Genomic DNA, 14,560 nt, shown 5'->3' on the forward strand with positions numbered 1-14,560 from the left:
AAGGAAACCAACGGCTTGTCCGTGCCCTCTCTTGTATCTCGACAAAAACTTAACCCTGTTTGTTGTTATAGAGTAACGGTTAGCGCCCAACCCGTGATCCGTGGTAATACAGCTGAACGGGTTGGCACTAACATAAATAAAGTTGTGTGGTATCTCAGCAGGGATACCGCCTAACTCATGATGAGGCCTCAAGTAAGAGAGTACATACAGTCAGCACAATAGGAACAAACTCACTGAAAAACAGAAGCAGAGGACCCCAAAGAAGAAGTGATAGAATGATTAACAGTATCAAAAGTAGCAGAACTATCCAGTAAGACAATATGGGGGGAGTATTTAGAATAGCGGCCATGGAGAATAAGGAATTGGAGATGTAAAAGAAGAATAAACAGGATGGAATCCACATTGATTTAAAGCTAGAAGCGAATGATAGTCAAGCTAGGAGGAACTCACACACAACACGTTCAAGGAACTTAGAAATCTGAGAAAGAAGGTAAATAGGGTGGAGAAAAAATGAAAGGACCAAAGGAACGCTTTTTAAGAATAGGAATAATAAACGCATTCTGTAATTCAGAAGTAAAAGTAGCAGTTGACAGAAACATGTTAGATAGCATAGTTAAATAGGAGAGCAGCAGCAGTTAACCTTAGGAATATAAGAAGAGGGCAGTGGGGCAGAAGGAGAAGCAGTAGGCTGGGCTTGAGCCATGTAGCCAGCAGTATCTGACTCTGTGTGATGAGAAGCTGTAGACCTAGAAGTAGGCACTATAGAAAAGCTAGATCCAACTCTAGGGTTGAAGCAGTCAAATATGTTGCAAAGTCAGCGGGGGAAAGAGAAAAAGATAGGGAGGGATCAGGTGAAGTTAGAGAAAGAAGATGACTAAGTAGCCGAAATAGTCAGCTTGGATGAGATGAAGGACTAAGAAAAAGATTAACATATTGGGCCTCATTACGACCCAGGCGTTAACCATGGCGCTATTAGCGCCATGGTTGACGCCGGATTCCGCCATGGTGAATGGCGGAATTACCGCCCCATTCCAAGGTTGGCGGGCGGTAATTCCCCATTCACCATTGGCCCTTCCCCATTCCCATTCTTGCCCCCATAGGGCTCAATGGGAATAGGGAAGGCGGTAATTACGGCACCGCAAATTGCGCTACCGTAATTACCTCCAAGGTCCCTTTGCGGGTCCCTTCCTTAACTGCTGGTAAAACCAGTTGTTATGGTAGGGACCCGCAAAGGGACCTCGTAACTGGGCGGTAAGGGATTACCGGCACCAGTGCCCTTACCGGTACTGGTAATCCCTTACCGCCCGGATCATTATGAGGCCCTGGTGTTTTCACTAGAAGTAACGAAATATCATAGAAAGACTGAAGTATGAATAGAGTTCCAAAGTCAGTAGGAATGGAGTTCCAAAGTCAGTAGGGCATTTTTTTTTTTTTTGCCAGCATTGTTCGGTGCAGAGACAAGAGCAACAATGAGAACGAAGATGAGGAGTAAGTCAGAGTTGGGCTGGGAGAACAAGGTTTAGCAGGGTAAAGAACATCATGAGTTGAGTGGAAATCAGAGGTAAAAGTAGACGCAGCCAAATCTGCTGTGAGTGTGCCGAAAAATCATCAGACTGAGCAAGATAAGAAGTAAGACTAGACACAAAAGCAGGTCAGCCATATAGCTGCAGATCGTGCCGATAGAAAATAGGATTTCAAGGGCCCAAAGCCAAGAGGGAAAAGAGAAATAGAACAAGGAAGTAATGGGTGCTCTGAAGAATAAATAGAAAGGGCAGACATTGTTGAGACTAAGAGGATAATAGAATAGAAATGAAATCAAGTGTGGGCATTGGCTGAGCACAAAGCAATGTGGGGGCTGTCTTCACTATCTCCTTTTGCAGCGCTGCATCCAAGGCTTCCTGACAGACAAAATGAAATGCCCTTCTCCTATTGCAATGCCCTCCACACCTTACCCCCCTGGCTCCTGTGGGCAGATCTACTACTCATATCTTACAGCAGGAAGGCACGGACATCATGAAGCTTCTCTAGGCACTCAGTGGCTCACTTGCACAAAGTGGTTCTCAGCATGCCAGCCCCAGATTAGTGGGGCCAGTGGAGCAGGTAGACCTTCTGGAACACAGTCTAGTGCTTGAGGGGGGCCTGGCTAGTGATCCTGAGTCAGCGCTGGAATGGCGGGGACTACTGAGAAGTGGGTTATGGCCCCCGTGAGGGATCTAGCCACCTTGGTTCTGTGAGTTTCTTGGCCAAGCCCTGCCGGACCCCTTGGAGAGTATGGGGTCTGGCTGCACCATGGTGTCACACTTGCCTGAGTCCTCAGCAGTGGTGACCCACCCGACTCAAAGTACAACAGAACTCTGGTAGTCTCCAGCAGATCTGGCCCTGATTCTTCACCACAGGTGTGCAGGTCGCTGTGACAGCACTCAGAGGAACGGCAAACAGCAAGCTGGGAGACACCAGTCACAGACGGTGTGATCGGCCCCTTCTACTTCAAGTCCTGCAGCACATTAGTTCAGATGGATGGTTGGCCTGTTCAATGGTGTACCCCAAACATGTTAGTGACACAAGATGACAGCTGCCTGAGATGGAGCAACTCTTTTATTGCAGATGGCCCATTGTACCAGAAATCCTCCTCAATATGAGAACAGCCTGAAGGCCTATACCGCAACCTGGATGGGAGTGCTCTTGGTTCCACCCCCGGTCACACTGAAGATGGACCTGGCCTGGGGAACATCAGAACATTATTGCCTCTACTCCACCCTAGTAGTGACATGCCTTTCCAGTACCTTTAACCCAGTAATGTATTGAAGAGCTTTCATTACATAACTGGGGCCTCCAGCTGAGCAAACCTCAACTTCCAAGGCTCGACCTCATCTCATCGATGTCATACCCTTGCAGTGTAACTCAGTATCTTAATGCCTTGGGGAATGCAGGCTTCAGCTGTTGTATTTCTGGGCAGATAGCAGGCCCCCACATAACCTCTACTACAGACATAGCTTCTACAAAGCGGCAGGACTCAGGTCACTGGCAAATTCCTCAGAATAAATGGCTAAATTCTTGATTAAGCAGAAATCAAAATGATAATACTACCAAAGGATCAAACCAAGAAATGCAGTTATCATATTGCGGCATAGAGCCACATGCTACTGTAAGGAGCTATGATATCCTCCTCATCCTCAGTGAGGTGGAGCTGTACCTCTCAGCACAGTGAGCAAGGGGTCGATGTCTGGATGACCCTAGGTAACTTAGAGTGTCTAAACATAAGTCCCTTAAACAATAAAAAAAAATAGTCCATAGTCGCCCCTCTGCGAGAACGAAATGGCCCATTGACCTGTTCTTTAGGAAGGTACCCACTCAAGATTCCACAGCCACACTTTAGCTCACTGTATCTTTCAGAGATGGGAAATAGCCATTTGCATATCAGTCTTTGTCCAGCCCACATGGGCAGTCCAGCACCGAAATGCTATGGTAATTCCCTTCTGAACAAGAGTACCAGCAGCAACCCCATACACGTGTTTCAGCCTTGTTGGGCCTCATCAGTTAGGTGGAGCTGTGCCTCTATGAGCACAGTGAGCAAGGGGTCCACGTCTGGATGACCCTAGGAAACGTAGGGTGACTAAACCTAAGTCACTTAAACAATCAAAAATGAGTCGATAGGCGCCCCTCTGTGAGAACAAACACAGACCATTAGGTGAGCTAAAGTGTGGCTGCAATAGTTAAGTTGAGGTAGTACATGGCCACTGTATTGTCTGTTATTATCAGGACATTCTTTCCCCGTACAGAGGCCCTCAGCTCCAAATGATTGATATGTAGATTGGACTCCGATGGAGACCAATGACCGATGATTGTCAGATCGTTGGTGTGCGCTCCCCACCCTGTGAGTGAGGCGGGCATCACTACTGTTATCTCTGGCCATGGTTGCCAAAAGAGTTCTCCCGTCAGAATGGTGTCCTTGCAGGTCCACCACAGGAGATCCCGTGCAACGCTGCTTGGAACCTGAAGTAGGTCTGACATGTTTATTGAGAACTGGGACCATTGGGTCCTGAAGGCCCATTGAATTGATGTCATTCTCAGGCGAGCCTTTGGCAACAGATAAATGCTGTATGCCCTGAGGCCGAGCACCCTCAAAAAATCAAAGACCGGGAGACGCTGGACACTTTGAAATTTGGAGACCATCTGTAGAATGTCTTGAACCTTCACCTCGGGTGGCAAGCTCTTTCCCAAGGATGTACCCAGTACAGCTCAGATGAACTGGAGCTTTTGAGAAGGTGTCAAATGGGACTTCTTGTAATTGAGGGAGAAGCCTAGTCTGTGAAGAGAGTGGCAGGTGATGTTGAGATGATCCAGGACTTGTTCAGCAGAACACGCCCTGATCAGCCAAACATCCAGGTAGGGGTAGCCATGAATCCCCACTCTCCTGAGACTCGCTGCCACCACCGCCATCGGTTTGGTGAAAACCTTTGGGGCGGAGGTTAGCCCGAATGGCAGAACTCAAAACTGATAATGAGAACCGCCAACTGAGAACCTCATGTATTTTCTGTCCTTGAGATGGATTGGCACATGAAAATAAGCACCCTGAAGGTCCAATTACACCATTCAATCCTGGATTTGGAGGGCCTGAAGGATCTGAGAAAGTGTGACCACCTTTAACGTGTCCTTCCTGAGGAACTTGTTCAAGTCCCTCAAGTCCAAGGTGGGTGTCAGTCCTCCATCCTTCTTGGGTATTAGGAAATATGGAGAGCACCATCCCTTGTTCCTCTCCACTATTCTATAGCGCCTTTCTCTAGCAGGGAGCAAATCTGGAACCCTCAAAGAGTGGCTCCCCGGTGGATGGTTCTGAGGTCTTTGAATGAAAGGAAGGCAGTAACCGCGGCCTATGGTTTCCAATGCCTAAGCATCCAAAGTAATGTCTCGCAATTCTTTCAGATGCTGAGAAAGTCTGCCTCCCACTGATGTTTTGTGACTCAAGACCTCAGAGAGGTTTTAAGGTGGCTGATGCAGTGGCTGTTGAGAAGGATGCCCCTGCTTGAGCGGGCTTTGCACCTCTCACTCGTCCACCACGAGAGAATCTTCTTTGTCCTCTTTAACCAGCCATTCCTCTTGCTCTTCCAACTGAGGAGTAGTAGCGAAAAGATATACCTCTCTAAGGTTATCCACTGGGGTGAAAAGGCTGAGGCTGCCTAATAGCGGCACCTAGGGCTTTGGCTGCCGCCTTCGAGGTCTGCAACTTTTCAAGACTTTCGTCCGCCTTGTTGCCAAAAAGGTGAGAACCTATCAAAAGGCATGGTGAGAAGTCTCTAGCACAAATCCTGACTTCCTCAACAATGCAAATCTGTGTATTACTGTGCTAGTTACCATGGCTCTTCTGATGCTGCCAGCAGACTCCTGACCCGATTGAAAAGACTCACACATGGCTTCTTTGCCGTCTCTAACAATAGCCAAGAACCTGTCTCTTTCCCTCCCCTCGGGAATGTGCTCTGCCGCCATGGAAATAAAGTCCCATAGAGTGAATGAGAATTTTGCTAGGGCACATGTGGAGTTGGCTGATTTAAAAGCCAGGTTCTCTGCAGAAAATGCATTTCTTGCCCATCCATCTACTCTCTTGTCATCCCTATCTGGAGGGATAGTTGGATAAGCTGCCTGCTTGGAAGTTGCGGTAGCTGCCTGTACCACCAGACTCTCTGGTGTGGGGAGTTTAGAAAGGTAGTCAGGGTCACTACTGGAAGGGCAGTATTTTTTGGTCAGATTCTTGTTTACTGCTGGATTAGTCTCCCAATTTGCTGCCACCCTTTTTTGGAGAGCAACATGAAATGCTAAAATAGAATCCATTTGCGGACCCTTATCCAGGATGTCCGTCAGATCATTCTGTTCAAAAGGGAGGTAGGCCTACTCCACCCCATATAGGCTACAACTTTAGACATTTGCTGTCTATATGAAGCATCTGCATGCTGACTAGCTTCAGGTCTACCAAAATCCAGTTCTGGTGAGGTGTCTACCCCACTGGCAGTTTGTAGATTATCATAAAGATCTTTCAATGTCGACTCTTCGGAAATAAAGCTCTCTGGCACATTTGGTGTACCAAATTGAAGACTAAAAGGTGCATCATTCTGATGGCTCATTTTTCTCATAAATTGAGGTGAGAGATTTGAAAAAATCTTTCCTTGGCAAAGGAATGTAGGTATTGTCTGGGATAGGCATTGACGGCTTAATAAATTGTGAACTCGACGCTCAAGGTGTCGTCGAAATCTTTTTCGGCTTTGATGGCGCCATTTGTTTAGAGGGCGCGGTTAACGTCGACAGTACAGCTGGCATCGAGGGCGCAACTGGTGTTGAGGACTTGGCTAGAATCGATGCAGCAACTGGCATCGATGGTGCAACTGGCATCGATGGTGCTGCTGATGTCGAGGGATTAGCTGGTGTCGAGGGCACAGCTAGCATTAATGGCGTTGATGTTGTCGACAACCTTGACCTGTGTTTGGACTTAAGGCTCGAATGATCCTTCGATGACTTGTCATCATATCGAGGCCTTGACGGCTCACAATGAGGCTCTGGTCTTCATCCCAAGCTGAAGGGCACGCAGGATTTGGCCCAAGCCCTTTCCTTACCGGCTTCTTTGGAAGACGCGGTAGGAGCATGGCTTCCCAAGGGTTTTTGTTTTTGGATTTTTTGTTTGCATTTCTGATCTAAATGCTTCCCATTCGGCAGGTGTGGAGCTTTTCGTGGGACAAGATACCCTCTCAGGGGAGGTGTCTGACGACGAAGTCAAAGAGGGCGACCTGTGGTGCGACCTGTGGTGCCTCTTTTTTGACTTCCTTGACAACGATGAGGAGTGGTGGGAGCCACTCCTCAATCTTGATCTTTTAACCTTCTTCCTTCAAGGAGAGTCACCCACCGGCTCATCGGACGAAGGTTTCTTGTAGTCAGGTAGTCAATGCGGATTTTTTTGCAGTCTTACCTACCACCAATTTCCTCTTTCGGTCCTTCAAAGCCTTTCCGGTCATTGACTGGCACTTGGAGCAGGCCGATGTCTTATGCTCCACCCCGAGACACCACAGACAAACTCGGTGTGGGTCAGTTAATGACATCTTAGAATCACAATCTTGATGCCTCTTGAACCCAGTCTTCGTGGGTAGTAGGTTTTGAGGAAGAAGACATTATCGTGAAGAACAATGGGAGTGCACTGTAGTTTTTCAAAGTGATAGCTTACGCAGAAAAACGGAACTGAAGCCAACGGGTGCTGCACGTGCTCTTTATGCCTTCAATGACATTATCCTCGAGACAGAGGCCCTCAAGAGACATCAAGTCGACTGCATGCATCAACGCACAGCACCCTCTGCCGGAAAACAAATTCTGAAGCAGCTGCAGCTGGATATCTTATATCAAAGATGAGGAATACGTGGGAGGACACAATCCATTTAAAAGGCTTATGGCAGCCGTAGTCTAACACATCTGGAGTGCCAAAAGGTGCAGACCCATCATCAACAGCAAACAGTAATGCCACTATTAGCTTCACGCAGCAATTCAGCAACACCTAATCTATGGATCAGGATACAGTGGGGAACAATGACTAGTGCAGCAGTAAAGACACCAAAAATAATCTAGTTCGCTGGATACCAAATTATAAATTGTGCTAAATAACACTGCCATTAGACCCTGTTTTAATGTGTCAACAGGTTAGTTTATGTGGTGAGATATAATCTTACCCCAGGTTTACGTTATTGTGCATAGGATCTCTTCATTGGGGATTGTCCTTCAGCAAAATATGTGGCATTGTATGTAGTTATAATGATAGCTTTAGTTAATCCTGAACTCCAGGCCCCACCTGTGTACTTTATCTGTCAATTTTCATTCTTCACATTCTTCATCTTGATTTTTGCACTGCTACAGGCATTTATAATTACTTTCAATGTGTATTTTCAATGAATGATCAATGTGCAAAGCATTAGATGGCGATGGGTGTGTTTTGGCAGTAGGGACATACAGTAACTAGAGGGAAGAGTAAACAAGATGGCATTGGTAAAGGAGGGCTGTGGGAGAGTGTGGTCCGTTCCATACATTGTTCATGCAGTTGCAAAATATATGCATGAGAGTTATGGGTCCTTAATAAAGCAAGGTCACACCATTCAATTGCCAAAATCTATGCCCAGCACTGATTGTCAACAGAATGCATTTTCATAAAATTACCATTCCTAACACTGTTTGTATTTTTTGCAATTATAGGTTCAAAAGGTGGTTCCAAACACCACTATCTATCTGTCCATCCTACGGAATCCTGTCTCACTTTTGGAATCCTCCTACTCTTATTTTCGTTTTCTACCATCCTTTCAAAAGAGCAAGACACTCGAGGAATTTCTGGCATCTCCTCAGAGCTTTTACAACCCCAACGAACCTTATCATATGCTCGTCAAGAACACCATGTGGTATGACTTTGGTTATGACAACAATGCAGAGGACACAGACTCATACATACAGTCCGTCCTGAGAGAGATAGAGCAGAGGTTCCAGCTGGTGCTTATTGCTGAATACTTTGATGAGTCCATGGTGCTCTTGAAGAACACTTTGTGCTGGGACATGGAAGACGTGGTCAGTTTCAAGCTGAACTCGAGAAGCAAGGACAGCATCCAGGATTTGTCTGAAAAGAGCAAGGAGAAGGCAAAGGAATGGTGCTCATTGGACTGGAAGCTTTACCAGCATTTCAACAGGACCTTCTGGAGAAGGATCCATGAGACAATTGGAGAAGAAAATCTGGAAAAGGAACTTAAACTCCTAAGATCCAAACAGGAAGAATTCAGGGATCAATGTCTTCAGGAAGGGGAGGCAATAAGAAAAAAACAGATTAAAGACCCCAAACTCATGCCTGCCCAGGCTGGGGTGGCACATATACTTGGCTACAACCTTAGGCAAGGACTGGAGAGTGACCTCTATAAAGTGTGCCACAGAATGGTGATCCCAGAGCATCATTACCGCACCCTTATGCTCAAATATCAGTTTCCAAGATAAACAGTTAAATATATCTTTACCACTGCTACCCTACCTGTGTCATTCGACCAAGCGGAGAACGTGCCACCTCCTCTAGAAGGGTCACTTTTTAAGGATCTGTCTACCCCTATATTCAGAGACCTAGAAGAATAGTTGCACGTCCATGAGAAACATTAGCAAAGAACATGGCTGCACTTCCACCTACAGCCAAAGCAGAGACAATGGTGGTCCCTGTTCCCTCTGGTCAAAACGTCCACACCAAGCACGTCTTTTCAATGTGTTGTTGAACACTACACACGTCTTATGATTATCAAGTTTGATATCAAGACTGTAATATTACATTTTTATATGTAGCTATTGATTCTATCTTCCTGGATCTCATTTAATAGTTTCCTGTGCCCACAAAGCGCCAGAGTCTTAAATTCCCATATGCCTTCTTTTCTGTGCATACTTTTGCAGAATTCACTTACTATCTTTTTTAATATATTTATCAGGACAGTATGTACACATTTCTTTTCTAGTTATCCCTGCTGCTGAAATCTACTTGAGGTCTTCAGGTTAGCTCCTCAGCTATATTAGCTCAACACATGTTGAGAAAATATGCCCCTCATCCTCAGTCCTTCGGCCATCCCCTACACTTTGTCTCTTCTATTGGTTGCCCCCTTTCGTAAGTTCCTCGGGAGGGCAGACATACTCTTGTGATTTTATGATTTGTGTTAATGTTCTGTTCACTGCTAACACAATTTAACATAGATTTTTTTAATGTAATTTTATTAATTTTATTTCAAACAAACAACCAACAACCAAACTTGCAGTACATATTACAATATTAAACATTTTTGTGCAACTCAAACAATGTTTACTGCGTCTCCCGTTCCCTCCCCCCAACCAAGCCTACACTACTTCACGATCTGCTTCTTCATCTTGCAGCAAGGTTCCCTCTACTGTGTTCTCTTCTGGGTCCTGGTCGCTCGACCAGTTCTGAGTGGGCCCAAACAGTGTGGTTATTAAATGTTTCCAGGATGTCAGGGTTTCTGCTTCTTCCTCCCCTCCAGTGTTACTAGCTTCCTGCCATACTGCAGTTTCAGCTTCTGCCCATTTCTGAAGGTCTTTCCACCATATTTCTATCCTTGGTCTATGGCTTGCCTTCCATTCCATAGCAATTCAACGCTTCGCAAGTATATATGCCAAATCTTTTACTTTACTTACATCTTTAAGTTTACGTGATCTGGGAAGCCCCCTACCAGACATGCCCATGCTATTTCAATGATTATCTTAATCCCTTTTTCTTCTAATTTGTGGGCTACTTCTCCCCAAAATTCCCCAATTTCTGGGCATGCCCAGAACATATGCGGCATCCCAACGTTTTCCTCACCGCATTTAGGGCATGTTTGTCGTTCTGCGTTGTTGAATTTAGCTATCCTCTGGGGTGTCATATATGCCCTGTGGGTTATATACAGTTGTATCTGTTGTAGTCTTGCATTCCTTGACACTTTCTTATGGTACCCTTGGGCCCACTCCCACATCCCATCACTCACCCACTTCTTCTTCCCAGTCCTGTCTCAGTTGTACCACTTCCTTCCCCACTTTGGACATCACCAGCTCATATATCCTGGAAATCTCGTGCCCTCCTTCTGCCATATCATATATCATTTCTATGGCGGGGTCCGGTTGCTCCTCTAATACTATTTCGGACCATGTCTCTTGGATGCGCCGCACCATCCTATGATGTGATATATTGTCCTGTATGTAACCCCGTTTCCTCCACCAGTGTCCCAAATTCTTTTATCCTCCCCTCTTGCTATATGTCTCCCAATGTTGCTATCCCTACCTTCCCAGTGCTTCCTGATCGTCTTCCTTAATTGGCCTTCATTTCCCGTCAATGCGACAAGTGGCACTTGCGGGGAGCACATGGCTGGGTTCTCCATTATTTGACACGCCCTATGCCATATCTTCCATCCTAGTGTCATCATCTCTGAGCGCTCCTTCATATCTGATTTGGGCAAACATATCATTTCTTTCAGAAAGAATGGGCCACATTCCTGCCTAAGCAACCTAGATTCTGAGGTTGGATCTTCTGATAGCCACTTTGCCGCATATTGTAGTTGGCTCGCTAAATAGTAGATCTCATAGTTTGGCAGTTTTATTCCCCCTTATCATACGAATTTTGTAACTTCCAAAGGGCAATTCTGTTCCTCGTCCCGTGCTAGAGAAATTCCCTACATATGCTATGTATCCTATCAAAAAAACACCTCGGTATCAGATATGGTATGTTCCCGAAATAATGCAACAGTCTCGGCAGCACTACCATTTTCAGCATTGCCCCTCTTCCCATCATCGCCAAGGGCAGCTTTCCCCAGAATTTCATTCTAATTTCGATACTCCTGACAGCTTTCTCAGTATAATGTTGGTGCTCTGCCTCCCCCGTATGGTAAATGTCTATCCCGAGATATTTGAACGTGGTGACCTCCCATGGTATTTGTAGAACTGGTAATTGATCCCGCGGGATCCCACACAATTTAACACAGATATACTGTTTTTGTCGGAGATGCTATAGATATACACTGATTCACAATGCACATATTTTCACCTACATATATTGACTAGTATTTATATTGTGCTGAATAGCCCTGCTTTCTTTAGAGTCTGCTCACCACGCCACCCTACAAGCCAAGCATTTCCTCTCCATAACTCCTCAATCCTTCTCCCTACTGCATACCCAACTCTTACTAGGCGCATAGTGAACGCTTCCGCTAATGCTGGTGCTGCCTCTTCCTGTGTCTTAGTGAGCCCTTCAATTCCTCACTTTGATCATCTCCTACTCTCATCTCTATGTTCGCTCGTCCTTCCCACTAGAGTGAACAGCCACTGTTTCCCAGATTTCTCAGACTTACCCATTGAGTCCCTTTGCTGTCTCCAAATACTTCTTTCACACCCAGTATGGACTCCTTCTTACCTACCCCCAGTTTGTACTCAAAATTCCTGACCTGGTTGTCTCTTGTTTTTCCTCCTAGCCTCAGCAAGGACAGAGAACTCGCCCTCCCGTACAAAAGCCAAATCTCGTAGTGCCTCTGAAGACAATTCCTCATGAGACTCAAACTTGGCCTGAATTGTCCTAACATTCTTAACCAAATATTACATGACTTTCTCAGGTATACATGTAGTTCTATGTTCGCCCATATCTTCTCAGGCAAGACACAGATCTCCTGTACAGAGAGAGGGCCACAACACAAAGACACACTGGGCCTCATTATAAGTTTGCCGGTAGCCTTGCCGGTAAAAACGCAGGCTGCCGCCAAACCTCTGAAAAAATTTCCGGCGCCCGCAAATGAGCAATTACCGGGGCATTCCGGCCCCCTAGACCCAGTATTTGGCCATTCGCGGGCTCCTGAAGAAAATGCTCCCCATTTCCATTGAGCCCAACAGGGCTCAATGGGAATGTGGAGGTCGGATGCGCCAACACCATTCAGAATGGTGCCGGTGCATCAGACGTACTGTGCCCGCGGGTGCCGCTCTGCCCACCAAGTCAGGCCTGGAGGGTAGAAAGGCACCCGCAAGCACAACTTGTAGTTTGCCGGTCCGGGAACTACAGTACCGGAAAGCTTACCGGTACCGTAGTTCCCGGACCGGCTCTTAGGGAGATTTCTCACCCAAGTGCTAAATTCTCTCTACCTTAGAGCCCTCCAGCTCTTTTGCTATATTTTGGGGCTTTGAACTTTTAATTTTCAATGTGTTTTACTTTTGTGTTCTTTTGTTATGGAGTTTTTAAAACAACTCCAGAGGCATCATCTTTTTCTGTGTGTCACACAGCACCTTCAGTGCAGTGGCACAGGGATGGCTTTCAGACTTCCCAAGGTTTAAATACCTTCTCTGGGACTGACTACCGTCTCCCAGAGCATGTAAAGTTAAATTGACTTTACTAGTCTCTTTAAATGTACTGACCCAGCACACACTATCTTCACTATCTGGAGGGGTTGCCTTCTTGTGTTTGTCTCTGTGCGGCAAAGAAGGTTTGGCCCCTTTGTTCATTGGCCTTTGGCAGGCTTCAGTGCTGAAGCCCTCCTCTGGTGCCAGGGTGTCTGGGGTGGACAGGATGTGAGGGACTTGCCCGAAACTCCCTGTGCTTCATCTCCTAGGAGACCTGAATGCACTCTGGCGTGACTGGCCGGCTGGCTGTCCGGCAAGGACAACCACCCTGCTGTGTGAGTGACAGCCAGGTTGCAATGAATGGGGGAACACTGTTTAAAAGCAGGTCTCTAGGACTTGGAAAGCAGAGTCGACCAATGGAACGAAAGAACCAAAGACAAGCTGAAGGAAGAGGACTGCTGCAACTCCTGGACGACCGGTGAAGCCTTGCTGTAGGTCCGAATTGCCTGAAACTCCATCAACAGAGAAGCCCTTCAAGGTTACCTTCTTCCCTTGAGTTTGGTGGGAACAACCAACTCGCAAGCCACCTGGACACCGTCCCCATCTGGTCAGATTTTCTACAGAGTGCTGTTGAAAACCGGATAGCCAGAGGGAAGGAAACCAGCTTGTGGACTTTAAGGCACTCACACCTTAAACCGACATCTTGCTAAAAGCTTTTGGCCTCATCCCTGGGCAGTGCAGGAACCTCCCGACGTCCTCCTTCTTGTCCCCACGACTGAAGCTCAGGACAGCGAGATCTGCTCAAACTGCCAGGAACAATTGCCTCAGCTACAGCTCTTCTTCACTAACAAGGTACTGTGCAAACGCGGTCCGGAAATCTCTTCGGCCATCGAGAAAGTTTGTGGAAACTTTCTCAACTTCGAAGGCTTGTCCTTCTCTAAACATTCGTCAAACTTTTCCCCTAGCCAAATTCTTCTAAACTCTGTGGCAAAGACTTAACCGTTATCTACCAGAACTGTGCTATCCTATACAAGACTCTGAACCATTGACTTTGGCCCAGGCCTATTGAGAAGAATTGCTGGTTGTAGTTAACTGAAACCCTTTGCCCTGCCTATGAATGTATTTGGGCTGCCTTTCTTATAACCTTGTCTTTTTATCCCCTTTTTAAGTAACTGAAGTGCCATTTTGCTCCCACTTCAGGGTAGCTGAACTAGTTTAGTAACATATTGGTGGTGTTTTGTAGTGTATTAGTGTGTGATATTGAGCTGCACTTACTAGTGTAATGTTTTCTAACTGACTGTGTAAATAAATGTATATTCTTTTACCAAGAAACCTTGAGTAAGTGTATATTTGAATCACTGTATTAGTTGGTCATTTGTGTAATTTGTTCTACTGCTCACTCAACTCTTGAGATAAGTCTGGCTGCTCATCCACTACTATCACATAACTGTGTAGTACTGGCTTGTACCAAAGGTGAAATTGTACTGACACTTGTAGTCTTAATTGCATGTAGTGTTCCCAAAGGGTACTGGATGTGATTCTGCCTAACACCGGCAAACTTGTAATGACGCCCACTGTCCTTAACTACCCAAATTGACAGACTGACCCAGATCACTACACATAGCACTGGCTTACATACACAATTCTTAGATTTACACTGACATAGGGGGGCGCTGTTGAGCGCCGAACAAGATGGCCGCCTGAGGCTCGAGCTCCG

General features: G+C 46.2%; 1 protein-coding gene across 1 annotated transcript in view; it reads left to right on the plus strand.

The window, feature by feature from the left end:
- LOC138491540 (galactose-3-O-sulfotransferase 2-like) overlaps positions 1-14,175 on the plus strand; it is a 470,736-nt gene extending 456,561 nt beyond the window's left edge. Inside the window, exon 5 of the mRNA XM_069618091.1 lies at positions 8,218-14,175. Within this exon, the coding sequence (XP_069474192.1) occupies positions 8,218-8,997 (780 nt within the window). The 3' untranslated portion in view covers positions 8,998-14,175. The remainder of the gene's footprint in view (positions 1-8,217) is intronic.
- The last annotated feature ends 385 nt before the right edge of the window (positions 14,176-14,560 follow it).

The sequence above is a fragment of the Ambystoma mexicanum genome, chromosome 10 (assembly GCF_040938575.1).
Source record: "Ambystoma mexicanum isolate Mex_15411 chromosome 10, UKY_AmexF1_1, whole genome shotgun sequence".
Classification (NCBI taxonomy): Eukaryota; Metazoa; Chordata; class Amphibia; order Caudata; family Ambystomatidae; genus Ambystoma; species Ambystoma mexicanum.